Source organism: Pituophis catenifer, unplaced genomic scaffold (assembly GCF_029215685.1).
Source record: "Pituophis catenifer annectens isolate HBS135680 unplaced genomic scaffold, rPitCat1.0.hap2 SCAF_7, whole genome shotgun sequence".
Classification (NCBI taxonomy): domain Eukaryota; kingdom Metazoa; phylum Chordata; class Lepidosauria; order Squamata; family Colubridae; genus Pituophis; species Pituophis catenifer.
This window is the reverse complement of record NW_027256887.1, coordinates 23,732,319-23,749,043: the sequence shown is the minus strand read 5'-3', so window position 1 is coordinate 23,749,043 and position 16,725 is coordinate 23,732,319. Positions and strand designations below refer to the sequence as shown.

General features: G+C 39.3%; 1 protein-coding gene across 1 annotated transcript in view; it reads right to left on the bottom strand.

Annotated features, from left to right (window-relative positions):
* The window catches only part of TSPAN12 (tetraspanin 12), a 76,235-nt gene that overhangs the window by 21,869 nt on the left and 37,641 nt on the right, over positions 1–16,725 (bottom strand). The window contains exon 4 of the mRNA XM_070947373.1: positions 2,151–2,225. Within this exon, the coding sequence (XP_070803474.1) occupies positions 2,151–2,225 (75 nt within the window). The remainder of the gene's footprint in view (positions 1–2,150; positions 2,226–16,725) is intronic.

Below are 16,725 nucleotides of genomic sequence, written 5' to 3'. Positions count from 1 at the left end.
GTGCCAAATGGAAGAAAACAGGAACTTAATTCAGGTAGTAATTGCTAGAGAGCACCAAATAAAAGAGAAATGTACAGGCCTGTCATCCAGATAAAAAAGGGCTATTATCATCCTTCAACCCCCGGATCTTGCTGAGTCTCCTTCTTGCGGGCATTCATCTACCCAGCTAGAGTAAGGCCCGCTGGGAAGGCTCTTTCTTCAACTACTAACCCTTCTAAAGGAATGTCTATTCCTTGTGAACATTTTCAACTTGTACCTTGGCAAGAAGCTTCAATTCTCTCAAAGCATTTCTCCATCAAACTCTCAGAGGACAAGAGCAGAACTCATGGGGTGAATGAAACATATGTAGCTTTGCTTCCATTTTTATTCTGACATTTAGAGAAAATAATATTTTTAACTGTAGTTATATTTAGAATGACAGCCTCTCAGTGGAATGCATAGATAGCAGGGGAATGAATTTTGATGAAAAACATGGTATTAGCATGCCATTTCAGATTTTAAAAGTGCCAGAAATACCTTTAGTTCCAGAAGGAAGGAAGGAAGGAAGGAAGGAAGGAAGGAAGGAAGGAAGGAAGGAAGGAAGGAAGGAAGGAAGGAAGGGAGGGAGGGAGGGAGGGCGGGCGGGCATGACTGCTGCTGTTTGATATATTTTAGCAACTCTGCACAAAGCTCTTTTCATTCTCTTCATAAATAAGTACCAAATAGAAAAAGAAGACAGGAGAATTCAACAGCTAGCACAATAACATGCCAGTTTGTTTTCTTCATTCTAATTATACTTTTCTTCTGCAAGAATGAATCACTTTTCTAGCTTGAAAAGGGAAAGGACAGAATCGCCTCTTTAACACAGCTGCGGGTTTAGCACAAACATCTATACTTAGAGAAAAAACATCCATTCAAAAATGTGGTTGCCTACGTTTCTGAATGTGTAATGCTACACAATATTAAGCTGCTCAAAGGAATAGTAGTCTTGCTCAAACTTTAATAAGTAATTCTAAATATGCCAAGTAAGGGTTTTTTAAAGGTATGCTTTTAAGATTTTTGCATTTCAACAAGTAGGATGGTTCTGTTTTTCTGCAGCCACATTGATGGTTTTCTGAAAATAAACTTTAATGAACACACCAGGGTTTACATCTCAGTCCATATGTATTTATTGCACACTTTTATTTGTCATATTAATACCCTATCTTCCTTCCAGGAGATCAGCGCATTGTAAATAGCACTACCTCTTCTCATTTTCCCTCCCATTGAGTTGGGTTGGGCTCTGAAAGAGACCTATCCAAAGCCACCCAGTGAGTTTCCCAGGGCTGAGGGGGATTTTAAACTGGGTATTCCCACTCTTAGTCCAATAACAGTCACAACCATAGTATAATTCTCATACTGGAGACCAACACAATTTTTCTAGCTATGGTTCCAATAGCACCTAACAGCAAATACTATATGGATTAGACTGAGTGCCTGGTCATTTTCTACAGACTATAAAGATTCAGCTTCTTCAGAGCACTGGAAGAAGAGGCATGCTGCAATGCTTTCAATGAATGCGGTTTCCACACACAACTTGCTTTAACAATTATGGAAAGTGCTACTGAAACAGATGACATTTTCAAACCCAAAGATTTTTTTGACAAATATGCAAAACTGGATTAATCAGCTTATATGATTAGGTAGACATTAATAAATTTTTTAACTGGTCCATAGTGAATATTTTGCTCTATCATATGGGAACAAGATAAAGCCAACTGCAAACTGTGACTTAGTCAGAAATTTACCCAACTTGATTACAAATTCTCTAAATACATTAATCAGGTCCATATTTTTTTAAAAGGATATACTACTACAGTATGAATAAAAATATTATGATCTGATCTGATTAACATAATAATACAATATAATAAAACAGAAATTCTCTTTTATCTAAACTAGCAATAGCTAGATTTTTTAATGTGGAACAAAAATTTCCGTTTATATAGTAAGGCACCTAAGAACAATCCCAAATGGATCACATTAAAACTCATTCCAAGTAATTTTCATAGAATTTACTTTTATGTTCAATAAGGCATCATACATATGAAGGAAGAAATTATAGCAAGATTTGAATATTTAAAAGAATCGGAATCTCTGAACATGATCAATTTTCCTATACATATACTCACTGTAATTTCCTGTTCATAGGTCCAAACACCACAGGCCAGTTCAACGCAGAATATCACGAGCAAACTTCCAAAATACTGCAGAACAAAAAAAAAAAAAAGCATCCCATTTTTTTATTATTTTAAACCAAAGCCAGTCTTAGAAGGGTGTCTTTTCTAACCATATAACCACAAAAGGAAACAAAGTGGCTAAACCAGCAAGCATGATTTTGACTATTTTAACAATCTAAAACTGTAATCTAAATTCTGGGCTGCATTATTAAGCAAAACTAGTCGGGTCTTAATTTCCTGAATGCTCTTTTTTGTTGTGGCTGTAGAAAACTGGCCTTGTCTACAGAAGAGGAGCTGGAGGTTAGACTGAGATTTTTTTTAAAAAAAAAAAACCCAACTTGAACAAAAGAAACAACCGGACCAAAATTTTGCACTTTTGAAAGGGGAAGACTGCATGAGAGAGGTCCATATAGTCAACAAGAGTGGAGTCTGTCTCAAAAGTATCTTTATCCTTTACTTTAATAGCCTAATGAAAAAATGGAGGAGGGGAGGTAGAATAGCACTAAGGAAATAGGCAATAGGGATGGAGTGCAATGATTCCAATGAAAATCCTAAATCCACTTATTTATTAATTTTTCACATTTCTGAATTGCCCATCTCTTTCAAAGATGGAGTCCGGGCAACGTACAATTAAATGTCAGAATATAAAAACTATATATAAAAATTAAAATGTTAGAATTAAAATTTCAAAATTAAGCAGTTTTTGCCCATGGCTACATGCTCCTTTGGGCTCCCCAGGCCCAAAGCCATGTTTCTTCACATTTTCCTCCAACCCAATGTTCCTCAACCTTGGTAACTTTAAGATATATGTACTTCAAATCTCAGAATTTCCCAACCAGCTATGCAAATAGCATGTCTGGGGGTAGCCTCACAACCATTTTGGCTCCGGCAAATCTAATCCTGTTATCAACCACATTACAAGACTGCTGTTTATGAGCAACAATCCAATTTGTCCATTTGTAGTTTGGCTTCAGACTGGACAAATGAAAATAGTCAAAAAGCTACTTCAAGCCCCTGAAATTTTACAAGCAAGCAAACAAACAATTTTTGCAGAATGTTAAAAGATAATCATGCAGTAACAATTCTAACTAAGCCAGTCTTGATTTCTAAAATGTAAGATAATAGCCATAAAAATTCATTCATTCTATGTATGTAACAGATCATCCACATCAAAGAATTATTCTATCCCTCATACAAGGAAAAAAATGAATTTATTTATTTATCAAATTTATTTGCAGTCCATCTCGCTGTTCAGGTGACTCTGATCAGCTTCAAAATTAAATTAAACTCCAGATGCCCATGTAAAAGCACAAATACTGCTACAGACTATACCACTCACTTCATTCACCTCAACCTGGCAATACGGCTCAAGGGACTGTGTTCTTTTCTCCCATGGCTCCTTGTATGAACTTTGAATTTCTAACACAGACAAGTAAAATTAGCTGGTCTGTTGAGTTACTTTGAAATGAAGTCCAGTGAAATTAATGGACAGAGGTGAACTCAATGATGCAAAAAATCAGCTGTTCTGCTAAATTAATGAAGCTGCAAAGCTGCTTATGGAACTGTAGCAACACTTGTTACCAAGAAGGTAGTTGCAATGAATAAAATTGAATGAGAACTTGGCAGGAACTTGTAGTATTGTTTTAGATAATATGTGTAAGAACCTCCCTCAGCTCTCTTCTAAGGAAAGCATGACTCTTGAAACGGTAGTTCAAAAGGAAACTTTTATTGAGAGAAAGTGATTGCAGAGAATCTGAAAAGCCCACACAAAGCATCAAGCTATTTTTCCTTCTTCAAACCCCACCCAATCCCCCAGTCCCCCAATACCCAATAATAGGCCATAAATGTGTTTTGAAAAACTCAGAGACGTTAACTTGATAGTAGTTCACTCTCAGGCACGGTGACCTTGGATAAGCTGACTCCAGCTGGGAAGAAGCCCATCCATCCAGCCCCTCCCAAAATCCCTCGTATTACAGCAAAAGCAAAAGCATGCAAGCTCCAGCAACCTACTACCTCCCCCTCCGGAATGGTAGCATCCCATTGGGGACCTGACATGCTGCCCTCCTGAAAGGAGACATCATTGTCAGATTCGGTGTCAGTGAGCCCTGGTCATCGTTCAGTATGGTCGGAGTTCCTTCCTCTCTCTTGGGTGAGGGGACAAACTCTATGACCTCCACCCCTTTCAGCACCATTTCTTTTGCATGAGGTACCAGCTTTGGGGGCTTCCCCCCTTGGCCCTGGTCCACTCTCTCCGCTGGGCAATTGGTGTAGTTACTCAACAGCTCAATAGCCTTTTCTGCCGCACTTGAAGCAGGTGTGGAGCATGCCAGCTGGATTTGCACTTTGATTGCCTTTTTCTTCCTCTCAGGGGTGATTTCTTCCAAGCTTTGGCCGAACGATACTTGTTTCAGCTCTGGTTGATTTCTGCTTCCTCGGCCAGCACACACCAGTCATGGAGGCAGGCTGGGGGGACACTCGCAATGCATGCGGTGTACAGGTCATCATTAAGCCCATCTTTGAAACAGCTCACGAGGATATTTTCCTGCCAGACAAGATGGCACACCAGGTCTTGGAATTCCTCTGTATATTCAGCCACAGACTGTTCCCTTGCCAGGTAGTCTTTATGCAATTTCTGGCTTTGCAATCAGCTAAGGGATCTTCAAACCGCCATCAGAGTGCTGTCATAAACCGATTGAAGTTTCTCAGCTTGGGAGCATCTGAGTTATGGAGGGTTACCATCCATCAGGCTATAGCCCCTTCTATTGCCAGTGTGACAACTCTCACCTTGGCTCTCTTGGTAGGGCCCTTGTGGCCATATTCCTGCACGTTGGTCAGGACATGGGCCAGGAAAAATTCCAGTTGTTGGGGATCCCCATCAAATTTCATGCTGAGGGGGGATGTCTTCCACCTCTGAGGCCCTGCTGCCTTTCCCACCCCTTTGAACATTGGGGCCCTTGGCATTTCTCAGCTGCTGCAGCAGCCTCCGCCAGAGTGGCAGATAGGAAGAGACAAAGCAGCTATGGTATCGAGGGATGAGAAGTCAAGCCCCTCATTGGCATCCACCATTGCCCAACATCTGCACCAATGCTTCCCATGCTTTCAGGTTCTGGAATGCATCCATCATGCAACGCATGGCTTGCTTCTTGAGGATATCAGCATGATTGAGTTCATCCCATTCCTCCTCCTCCTCAAATGCCTCCAATTCTTCTTTCCAGCCCCATCAATGGCTGCCTCAGATGAGGGTGAGTCCCTTGGTCCGTCCCTCCCAGTCACCTTTCTTCCTGATACCGATGGACCATCTGGGCTTTGCTGAGTCTCCCAGGCTTGCAGTTTCCTCTGTTCATCCTCCAGCCTCGGTTCCTTGGTGAGTCTTGCAGGAAACTTCCCCCCAACACTCAGCTTCCTCTTAGTCGCTGCCTTGGGTGGACATTGTTTGCATGCTCCCCATGTTAGGGCTGTGTGCCTCTCCATGTTGACCACTTTGCAGATTCTGCCTAATTTAAGGACCTGCCTCAGCTATCTTCTCAAGAAAGCGTGACTCTTGAAATGGTAGCAATTCAAAAGGCAACTTTTATTGAGAGAGAGTTTGCGGAGAAGTCAGGTGGAATCTGAAAAGCAAAACATCAAGCTATTTTTCCCTCTTCAAGCCCCACCCAATTCCCGAGTAGCCAATAATATGCCGCAAAGGTGTTTTGAGAAATTCCAAGATGTTAATTTGATAGTAGTTCACTCTCAGGGCACTGCGATCTTGGGTAAGCTGGCTCTGGCTGCCAAGAAGCCCATATTTCTTGCCCTTCCCTAAATCTCCCATGTTAAAGCAAAAGCATGCAAAGAATTCAGCAATCTGCCCCCTCCCCCTCCAGAATGGCAGCATCCCATTAGGGACCTGACAGAATGTTTCACAGCCAAACAGTTCATGTTTAAGTTTTTCTTTTTATAATTAACATGCAAGGCTGCAATCCTCCATATCACAGATTGACAATTGTACTTCGTAGTTACCATTGCTGCATCAATGGGTTAAAGTGCAAAATGAAAAGAATGATGCAATTAGCAGCTCAGCTTCTGTATACTAAACTCAAAAGTACATATTCCTTCTTCCAGTAATCTTATGTTAGTATGATAGTCAGTATTATTATTCGTATCACAGAGAGTGGTTTATTTAAGGCCATCTTGTGAGTTAATGAAATTGAACCAATGGGCCTGTGTCTTACAATACCAAATTGTCATTATACTGTCTCAACTTTTTTAAAAGTCAGCCTAAGCTATGTGATGATTAGGTCAAATTCCAAGACAGATGTAAGAAATTATTTCTGTTAGTTTCCAACTGAAGGGAAATTGATAATACTAGCATATTCTTTAAGTTTCTTTTTTTAAGTCCAAACACCAGAAGACGTACATGGAACTTTAGAGAGGTATACTGCTCTCTTATATACTATCCCCACTAATTATGAATACAAGGAATACTAGAATAACAGAGACCAAATTCTAATAGAAAGAGCCCTAACTTGCATAAAATCTTGAGTACACTAGAAGCAAGCTCCAGTAAATATAGGTATTCCTCAATTTATGACAATTGAGCCCAAAGTTTCTGTTGCTAAGTGTGACATGTGTTAAGTGAGTTTTGCCCCATTTTATGACCTTTCTTGCCACAGTTGTTAAGTGAACTACTGCAATTGTTAAGTTAGTAACACGATTATTAAGTGAATCTGGCTTCCCCATTGACTTTACTTATCAGATCAGAAAAGGTGATCACAACACTCTGGGACACTGCAACCGTCATAAATACATGCCAGTTGCCCACATGGCCATTGGGATACTCCAATGGTTGTAAGTATGAAAAATGATCATAAGTCACTTTTTTCAGTGCTGTTGTATCTTTGAATGGTCACTAAACAAACCATTGTAAGTCAGGAACTATCTGTATTACTTAGTGCATTTTGAACAGCAAGTTCAAGTAAGTATATTGTAGTGGATTAAAGGGCATGTAGACTATTTGATGACTATGGACTGGTCTATTTTTCCTGCTTGCCATGGTGTGAAAATGTCCTACAATCATTTAGCATCTTCAATCCATCCCTCACCCACCACCATCGGCATCTTCTTCTTCCAATTCAAAAGAAGTGCCTTCTAGTGTCAGCATTCTGATGCTGCCATAAAAAGACGAGGCTTGATTTTTCACCTACTTATTTTCTCTGTAGATAATATCCCCTAGGAGATGGGATGGGGGGGGAAACATTCCTGTGGGGTGAGGTCAGAAGTTGGAGAGACTGACTTGGAAGATGGCCAACGAGTATTTGAGATGATATCGAAACTTGACATCTAGCTTACTCTCACGTAAGTGATACCATCTGGTCCCTCTGAAGTGCATCAATCCAAAGTGATTGTATCAAGGTACTGTGGGCAACCTCTTCCTGGCCATTGATTTTTAAGACCATCTTCCTTTTGGCAGTGACAGAGTCAGGGCTTTCCCACAGTGATAACAAGCCCTCTCTCTCTCTCTCACCATACTTGCCAACCCATAGCTAGCAGCAGTAATGGGAAAAGAAGAATGAGAAGGTGTTTTGGGCACCAGTTCTCATGGCACCAAAGTGATCTGCTTCCCCACAGTTGAAAAGCCAATTTTCCCATTTCCATTCCCACAAGGTTTGACTTGCTCTCCAGTCCACATTTGCCCATCCTTCCATCTTAGAACTGCTTTGGTATACAAATATCTAGAGGTTTTCTGGAATACAGCTCTATTGTAGGGCTGCTGGCTACAGAGCCAGTTCCACACCATTTCCCTTGTCAAGAGGAAGAAATGGGGGAAACCTGCCTTGGTTCCACAACTCCAAACCCAACTCCATGTGTTCTCCATCAGAAGAAGTATTGGAAAAGACCTCTGGGTCTTCGGCTGCCACTTACTGGAACCCTAGGAAACATTCCTTACCTCACCTCCCTCCTTCTCCAATTTGTTATGACAAGAGAATTGCCAAGACATAACGTGGCTTGACAGTGTAATCAGCACTTCTTTAAGATAGCAAACTGTTCTGGTTAACACTACTTTACTATTGCTTTGGGGGAAAGCCCTATCGGTTCTTAAAGTCATTGTTGACTGCAGTTCCTCAGAGTAGTAGGCACTATAAGAACTGGTTTTCTGACTGGCTGCTAAAGCTCTGAGAGAAAGGAAACCATATGGTGAAGTCAGCAGGGAAAACATAGGCATTTGGGGATTTATTTTTTTTTCTATTTTCCTTTGTTTATATTTTCTCTCCTATTTCCTGATTTAACGGTGGTTAAATTTTTTTGTAAATTCATCTACTCCTACTATAGCTTAATTCTATCTTAGTATCCAAGTATGCTTGTTAAAATAACATGTAGGGAGGTGCTATGGAGAATTGGAAGGTGGGGATGTGCCATAAGCAGGTACTAGAGAGAGGGAAGCTGGGTGCATGTGAATCGCAGAGACATGGATGGTTGCTGAGGACAGGTGCTAGGGAATGCAAGGAGATGTGCAGGTATCATGGGAGAACTGTAACTGTGAGAGGGATCTTGGAGTCCTAGTGAACAACTATTTAGATATGAGCCAGCAGTGTGCAGCAGCTGCCAAAAAAGCCAACACAGTTCTGGGCTGCATAAACAGAGGGATAGAATCAAGATCACGTGAAGTGTTAATACCACTTTATAATGCCTTGGTAAGGCCACACTTGGAATATTGCATTCAGGTTTGGTCGCCACGATGTAAAAAAGATGTTGAGACTCTAGAAAGAATGCAGAGAAGAGCAACAAAGATGATTAGGGACTGTAGGCTAAAACATATGAGGAACGGCTGCAGGAACTGGGTATGACTAGTTTAATGAAGAGAAGGACTAGGGGAGACATGATAGTGTTACAGTCTAGGCGTTGCCACAAAGGAAGAGTCAAACTATTCTTCAAAGCACCTGAGGGTAGTACAAGAAGCAATGGGTGGAAACTAATCAAGGAGAGAAGCAACTTAGATCTAAGGAGAAATTTCCTGACAGTTAAAACAATTAATAAGTGGAACAACTTGCCTCCAGAAGTTGTGAATGCTCCAACACTGGAAATTTTTAAGAAGATGTTTTTAACCATTTGTCTGAAGTGGTGTAGGGTTTCCTGCCTGGGCAGCGGGTTGGACTAGAAGACCTCCAAGGTCCCTTCCAACTCTGCTATTCTATTCTATTCTATTCTATTCTATTCTATTCTATTCTATTCTATTCTATTCTATTCTATTCTATTCTATTCTATTCTAGAATAAGCACTACTGACAGGCACAGTGCCATGGGGGATGGCCAAGTGCTGATAGGCGCTAGAGACCATGGACTGGTGAAAAAATATTAAGGGTAGGAGCAACTTCCAATTTCCTGTTGCCTTTCCCACTGACTTTGCTTCTAAGAAACCAGCAAGGAATGTTATAAATAACAATCACATGATCATGTCTTGCTGCAACATTGTAATTGTGTGCCGTGACCATGGGGACATTGTGATGCTGTAAACACCAAGGACCCATCACAAATTCCCCTCATTCATCACCGTTGCGACTTTGAACTGTTGCCTAACAAGTGGTTGTAACTTGAGGACTACCCATAACCCTTCTATACATGAATAGAACAAAGCTAAAAAAAATTTACAGCAAAGAGTGTGTTCTAGCAAGACAGCCCTTCTGAGCATCCAATGGAATTAATGTATTGTTCATAACAAACAGGAGAACAGACTGAAGCTTTCCACTGGCAGATTTGTAAACTGAACTAACTCAAAGATCACAACTAGCCATCAGTCAGAAAAAGCAATACGGGAGAAAAATCATTATATATTCAAGATCAGCTTAGGAGAATTGTTTGCAGTAAATGGGGGAAAATCAGAACATAATCATTTTTAAAGGTTCCCCCCCCCCAAAAAAAATACAATCTTCCCTATAAGTAAAGGTTTTTAGTTTTTCCTCTTTTCTGTCATTGTTAACAGCATTACTAGAAATTAATTTCCCAAGGCACATATTCCACTTTATTATTGCTTTTTTATATCATTGATCAGTGATCAACATGCAGGCAGTATGTCTTGTAGGCTGACTTCACAATAACATATGAGGTAATCAAGCAAGCATTACCAAAGTGGAAGTGTGAAAAAACACATTCCATAAGCAAAAATTCAGTCATTTCTTTTGTGTTCAATATATTGGCTGATGTGATTCATAGCTAAATGAGAGAAGAAAACAAGATCCTTCATTTTGGTGGTTTTGTGCCTTATAGGAAGTCTGCATAGAGTTGATGAATAACAAGACAAAGAAGCCTTGTGCAATTTCCATGGTGAGACTTGTGCTTCATAGTAGCACAAAGAACTTTGTGCTACTATGAAGTGATCTAAGAGTTTTTAAACCACTTGTTTCTTTCAAAATAAAAGCATTTCTTAACAGAACAAACTTAAGTTCTAGTATATAGAATTATCCCTGGAAAACAATCTTAGTCACATGAAGTTCTTCTGGTAGAAGTTATGGTTCATCTGTCTTTCTTTTCTTTTTCTTTCTTCCTTCCTTCCTTTTCTTTCTCTTTCTTCCTTCCTTCTTTCCTATCTTTCTTTCTTTTCCCGCACTCCCTCCCTCCCTTCCTCCATTTGCAGAATGAGAAAATTCATCATAAGAAATAAATCATAATATCTCAAAGGCAGTATGTTCTTATCTCTAACCTACATGGCCACATAACATGGTATACAAATAAAGAACAAATAATAGAGATTGCCTTCTCTCTCTTTTTTTCCCCCACAATCCCTAGGGACAATATTATTCAGTCTCATCAGTGCAATTTCTAGGACTATATCAAATTAATTGGGAGAGGCGTCTGCCATTAATTAAAAGAAAAGGGATAAAAAGCTCAAAAGCATCAACTATTTAGTATATGTTATTGCCTCAAACTCTTTCAAATAATTTTCCTCCAAATAAAACAATAGATTGAGATTGGATTGTCTTGCCCATAGGCAAATCCTAGAATCCTTGGAGCATCTGTGTGAAGGAAAAACGATGAAGTGAAAAATCACATGCTTATGGCTTGGCAGTGATGAACTAATAAAGGGTTCTGTCTATCATGTTCATGCATTATTGACCTGCAACTGTTCAACCAAGAAGAGAGAAGAGTGAAGATCTGCATAAGAATGAAGTGTCGGCAATAGGTTTACTTACTGAAATTAATTTGCCCGTGTTGCAAAAGCTCTCAGTATTACATGGCAGAATAGATTGGGGCATGTACAGGTAGTCCTCCCTTAGCGACTACTCATTCAAACTTACAACAGCTGATTGAGAAGACATCTGGACAATCCTTGAAGTTGCAACCATCACAGAGTCCCTGAAGTTAAATGATTGTGATTTTTGGCAACTGGTGCACAATTATAATGTTCAGTGTCCCATGGTCATATGATCGTAATTTGCAACCTTCCCTGCCAGCTTCCAAAAAGTGAAGGCAATGGGAAGCTAGCAGGAAGTTGCAAGGATAATCATATAATATAATGGTTAGTGACCATGCACAATTCACTTAATGACTAGAAACAAAACTGCAAGTCAACATGGTCATGTGGTTTTTGCTTAGCAACAGAGATCCCAGTTGCAATTATGTTCATTAGCTAAGGACTGTGTATTATTCTCATGTATAGGGTAAATAAGAAACTTGCAGGATACAGAAGGTAGGAATGATGAGAGTGTGTTCTATGCAATATACGTACAAATTTGTGTCGGCAAAATTTCAATTTACTAGAAGAAATAAATAAATAATCTCCAGAGGAGATGAGAGAGCAGGGATAAGATATCTATGCCCTCCAGAATTGCTGAAAGATTCACCATCACTTATACCTTTGGTCATACTAGATGACATTGAAAGTTGTAGTTTAGCAAACTATATATGAAGGAACTATCATTCCCATGATATTCTAGAGCAATTTAAATATACAGCACATACATAGGCACATATTCTTGAGATAAAGTACTCTTTACCATTAATATTTTTATGAAGAGAGGCAGTTTTGATGTAGTCCTCAAGGTACCAGGGTAGAAAACCAGGAGATTGGGAGGTCTAGTCTGCCTGGCTAGGTGATTTTGGACCAGTCTCTCAGTCATGCTGTCAGATTTGAGTGACAAGCCAGTTTGATCAATTCCTGTAGTCCAATGGGTCAACACTTGGTTGATCTGAAAAAATATGGACCCTGCACTTGTGGGAAAAACACTAGGAAGAAAAAAATGTATGAAGAAAACCAGTTTAGAATAATAGTTAAAGGTACTAGGATAGAAGTCAGCAGACTGTGAGTTCTAGTTCTATCTTAGACTTATGTATGTGGTCCTCAGGGGCCAAGACTGCTCGGAAGGCAGGCACACATGCACACACACACAGATACCATAGGAATCCTATTCACTTTTACATTCTTACCCAATCTCTTTCCTTTCTATCTATTTGCTTGCCCTACTTCTCTCAGCACTCCTGAATGAACTGCTTTGATACCACAGCCTGAATGATGACCTCCCTGTCAATGATTGCTGTAACTACTTAGCTATCATAAAGGTGATGGGGTTATGGCCTCAGCTCAGAAAGGCATGAAAGACCTTGAATTTTATTGTCTATGAGTGCCCACAGATTCTAAAGAAAGGAAGAAGCTTAGAAGTACTGACTAAAGAATTCTACGCATTGTCTTACATCGTCATACTTACAGCTCATAAAGATAAGGACATGTTTGTTTATTATAATTTTTAGTCCAATGGACCAAGCTGGGAACGAAGTTATGTCTATTTTTCAAATACTTACATTTATATAGTTAATATACACAGGAGTCCGACATTAGCAAATAAACATGAAGGTTTAATGAAGTATTAAAATCCCTAGTAGCAGATTTTTAAAATAATCCAAGGAGACCCAAACAAGTTAATTGGACAAGAAATGTTAATACTGAGTGAACTACAAAGAAGCCAGAAGAAAATGAGAATGGAGTGGAGTGCCTAGTTTCTTCTGAACACCCTAAAACATATTTGTAGATATTGCACATGCTTTTCCTAAACTCGGTAACAAAGATTTCAAGGCCTAGAGATGATGTGATGATGGTGATAAGGATAAATAATTCAATTTGGATTCTGTTTTCACATTGCAATGCAATGAGATTTTCAGTTGTCCTCCACTTCAGCAGTAATGCTATAGGGTACAGAATAAAATCTTTAGAGAAATAAAATAAAAAACTGACATATACAATATGGAAAACATCCCAAATTTTTAAAATCATGACATACAGCATTTCTCACCAGCTAACAGATTTCTTTTAGCACACACCATTCTCAAAAATTATTTACTTTCAAAACAAATTTGGAAGGAAAAGATGAACCAAAAATTTCCCAACAACCTTGCTTTTGTAGTCTACTATTACTCCAATTGTAATTAAAATCTAATAAAGCCTAGGAAACCGCACACAGATCCCTCTGGAAGATACTATTTTTAGATTTTGATTAAAATAATTGGAAGTTGAATTCTTGAGTGCCAAATCAAAATCTGGTTTCTTTTGGATGCCTGATGAAATATGTTTTCCCAAACTGGGGAGGAAGGAGGAGTCAGTCAGAAAAGAAATTAATGTCACTGGATCCTTAAAAGGAAATTTGTTCCATAACAGATAAGGTATAAATGAAATTGCAATCTTAGGTCAACAAAAGAAACGTAGCTTTTCTCTTCAGGGAAATCAGTACCAAACTAAATGATTCACTCATCCTGGAATTAGTTGTTAAGATTTATGATGTGCACAGATACTAACAGGTTGTTTATTTACAGAATGTCTTTTTTAAAAGTAAAGGTTATTTTACAAAATGTATATTTTTCCACAAGAGTATGGTGCTTCCTTGCCTGCCTTATATATAAACTATATATTCTCATTGATTATGGATCCAGCGGTCAGGCACGGGTTAACTCTCTCCGATATTGAAGGATCGAGTCTGCTAGCTGAGAAGCTCCTCCTCTTCCTCTTGCTTCCCAGCTTTCAGACTCGGTCCGATTTGGATCAGACACGGAGTTCTGAGCTGCCCATTTCTGATCGCTGTTTTCCACGATCTTTTGGTCAAAAAAATATTTTATTCGGTTTCCTTCCTGCCATCCAGCTCCCATTGGTGTTCAAGTTTGCCAGCGCGAAGGGCTTCACGCCCGAGCCCGCTGAGGACCGCATTACGGTTTTTGGGGTTGCAGGCTCCCAGTCCTTGGTTGAGCCTCCCTCATGTCAGCGTGAAGGGCTCACACCCGATCCCGCTGCCTACAGGCGGATTCGATCTCGAACCTCCCAGCCTGGCTGGTAGCAGGCTCCGTTCCCCAGTTACCCTTCCAAGATGGCCTCCACTGTTATTCAACCAGCCATGCCTAATTCCAAGTATTTATCCATATATTCTTGCATAATTGAACAGAAATGAAACATTTTTTCATCTGTCTCAAATATAAAGTGTCTAGTGAAAAAATATTTTTGTGAGCAAAGTGAGATTGCTGTAACAACCCCAATTCTCCAATGAACTCATTAGGGTTTCCTAGAAAGTTATTTAGTATTAGGGTTCTCTGAAGACCCTAAGGCAATTCACTCTAGAATTTATGGAATGGAGAAAAAAATCATTTCACATGCAAGCCTTATCTGCAAGACACACAAATCTCTGGATTTTATCTGATGCTCTCACATATTGGTCTCTGTCTGCACATCCAATCATAAGAGACCCTAAAAATTAATACAGTAATGCATTTATTACACAGTTTTGGTCTGGCTTATTACAAAAGCAAGTCAATTTACAGATTCATTGTACAATGGTAAGATTAGGCCAAGTTAAAGTAAAAAAATCTTTCATCTGTTCATTAAGAGGTTGCCAGTGCTTATTTGCCAAACATTTATTTTTCACCCATTTTCCTAATAAAGGCTATTATTGAAGAGATTTGAATCATCAGCTCTGAGATAGGCTCCTAACAGATTTTTCTAAGGTGCCGAGACTTTGGAAAGAGTGCCGAGAAGAGCAACTAAGATGATTAGGGGCCTGGAGACTAAAACATATGAAAAAGAGTTGTGGGAATTGGGTATGGCTAATCTTGTGAAAAGAAGGACTGGAGCGACATGATAGCAGTGTCCCAATATTTGAGAGGCTGCCACAAAGAAGAGGGGATCAACCTATTTTCCAAAGCATCAGAAGGCAAGACAAAAGAAAATGGATGGAAACTAATCACGGAGAGAAACAACCTAGAACTAGAACTAAAGAGAAACTTCCTAACAGTGAGAACAATGTTATTAACATTTAGCTGCCTGCAATTACTGCAAGTTCGAATCTCCCCAGGCTCAAGGTTGACTCAGCCTTCCATCCTTTCTAAGGTAGGTAAATTGAGGACCCAGTTTGTGGGGGCAATAAGCTGACTTTGTATAAATATACAAAAGTATGAAGGCTATTGCTTAACGCATTGTAAGCCGCCCTGAGTCTCCGGAGAAGGGCGACATATAAATCAAATTAAAATAATAATAATAATAAATAAATCAGTGGAATAGCTTGCCTTCAGAAATCGTGGGTGCTTCATCACCCACAATTTCTGGCTTTTAAGAGACTGGACAGCCACTTGTCTGAAATAGTATAGGGTCTTTTGCTTGAGCAGGGAGTTGGACCAAAAGACCTCCAAGGTCCCCCCTTCCAATTCTATTATTCTGCATTCTATTCTGTTGGGTACAACAAAACCCTACTTTCTTATGTCGCTTTTAAGAAAAACTCCAGTAAGACTTTCACAGTTTTTAATCACACAATGACACTCATTTTTATTGCCTAATTAAAAATATCAAGAGCACACAACAATGTGGAAATTACTATAGAGCACGTTCAAAGCTTAATCAGAGCCCTGCTCAACTCTGTAGTATAAGCAAATGGATACAGAAAGATTATGTCTTTCAGATGAAAAATGTCATTTTCCACTGAAGAATATAGACCATTTCTGTATCTAGAACAAGCAACGTGGTCAGAAGTATGGATTCCATCAAGTTACGACTTTTGCCATTTTTTAAAATACTGTATCAGTTGGAGCTTTGTATAGTCTATCTGCCCATCTTTGGAAATAGTTCACCTCTTTTTCCATTCTAACTTGTACTCAGTTCCGTGTTAATAATTGGAAAAAGGGACTTTCAGTCCCTTATTATCTAGTCTAGTATGGCAAAAAATAAACTTAAATGGCACTAGCACTTCTGCTTTTACCCAACAAGATGAAATTGATAGGACGATTAGGTCAGGATGAAATTTATTAGATTTTTCTTGTGTGTTTATTACTTTATAAGTAACTCAAGGAGGCAAACACTCCTAATACTCCTTCCTCCTTCTAATTTCCTCAAAAAAACCCTATGAAGTGGGTTGGGCACAAAGTCACCCATCCATCTTTCATGCCTAAAATAGGACTATAACTTACAGTCTCCTGGTTTCTAGGCCAGCATATTTAAGCACTACACCAAACTGATTGCAAACATCAGAGAACTGATGGAATTTTTTAGACATAGTTCTTTAAATTCTGTGTTTTTAAAGATTTGCAATAAC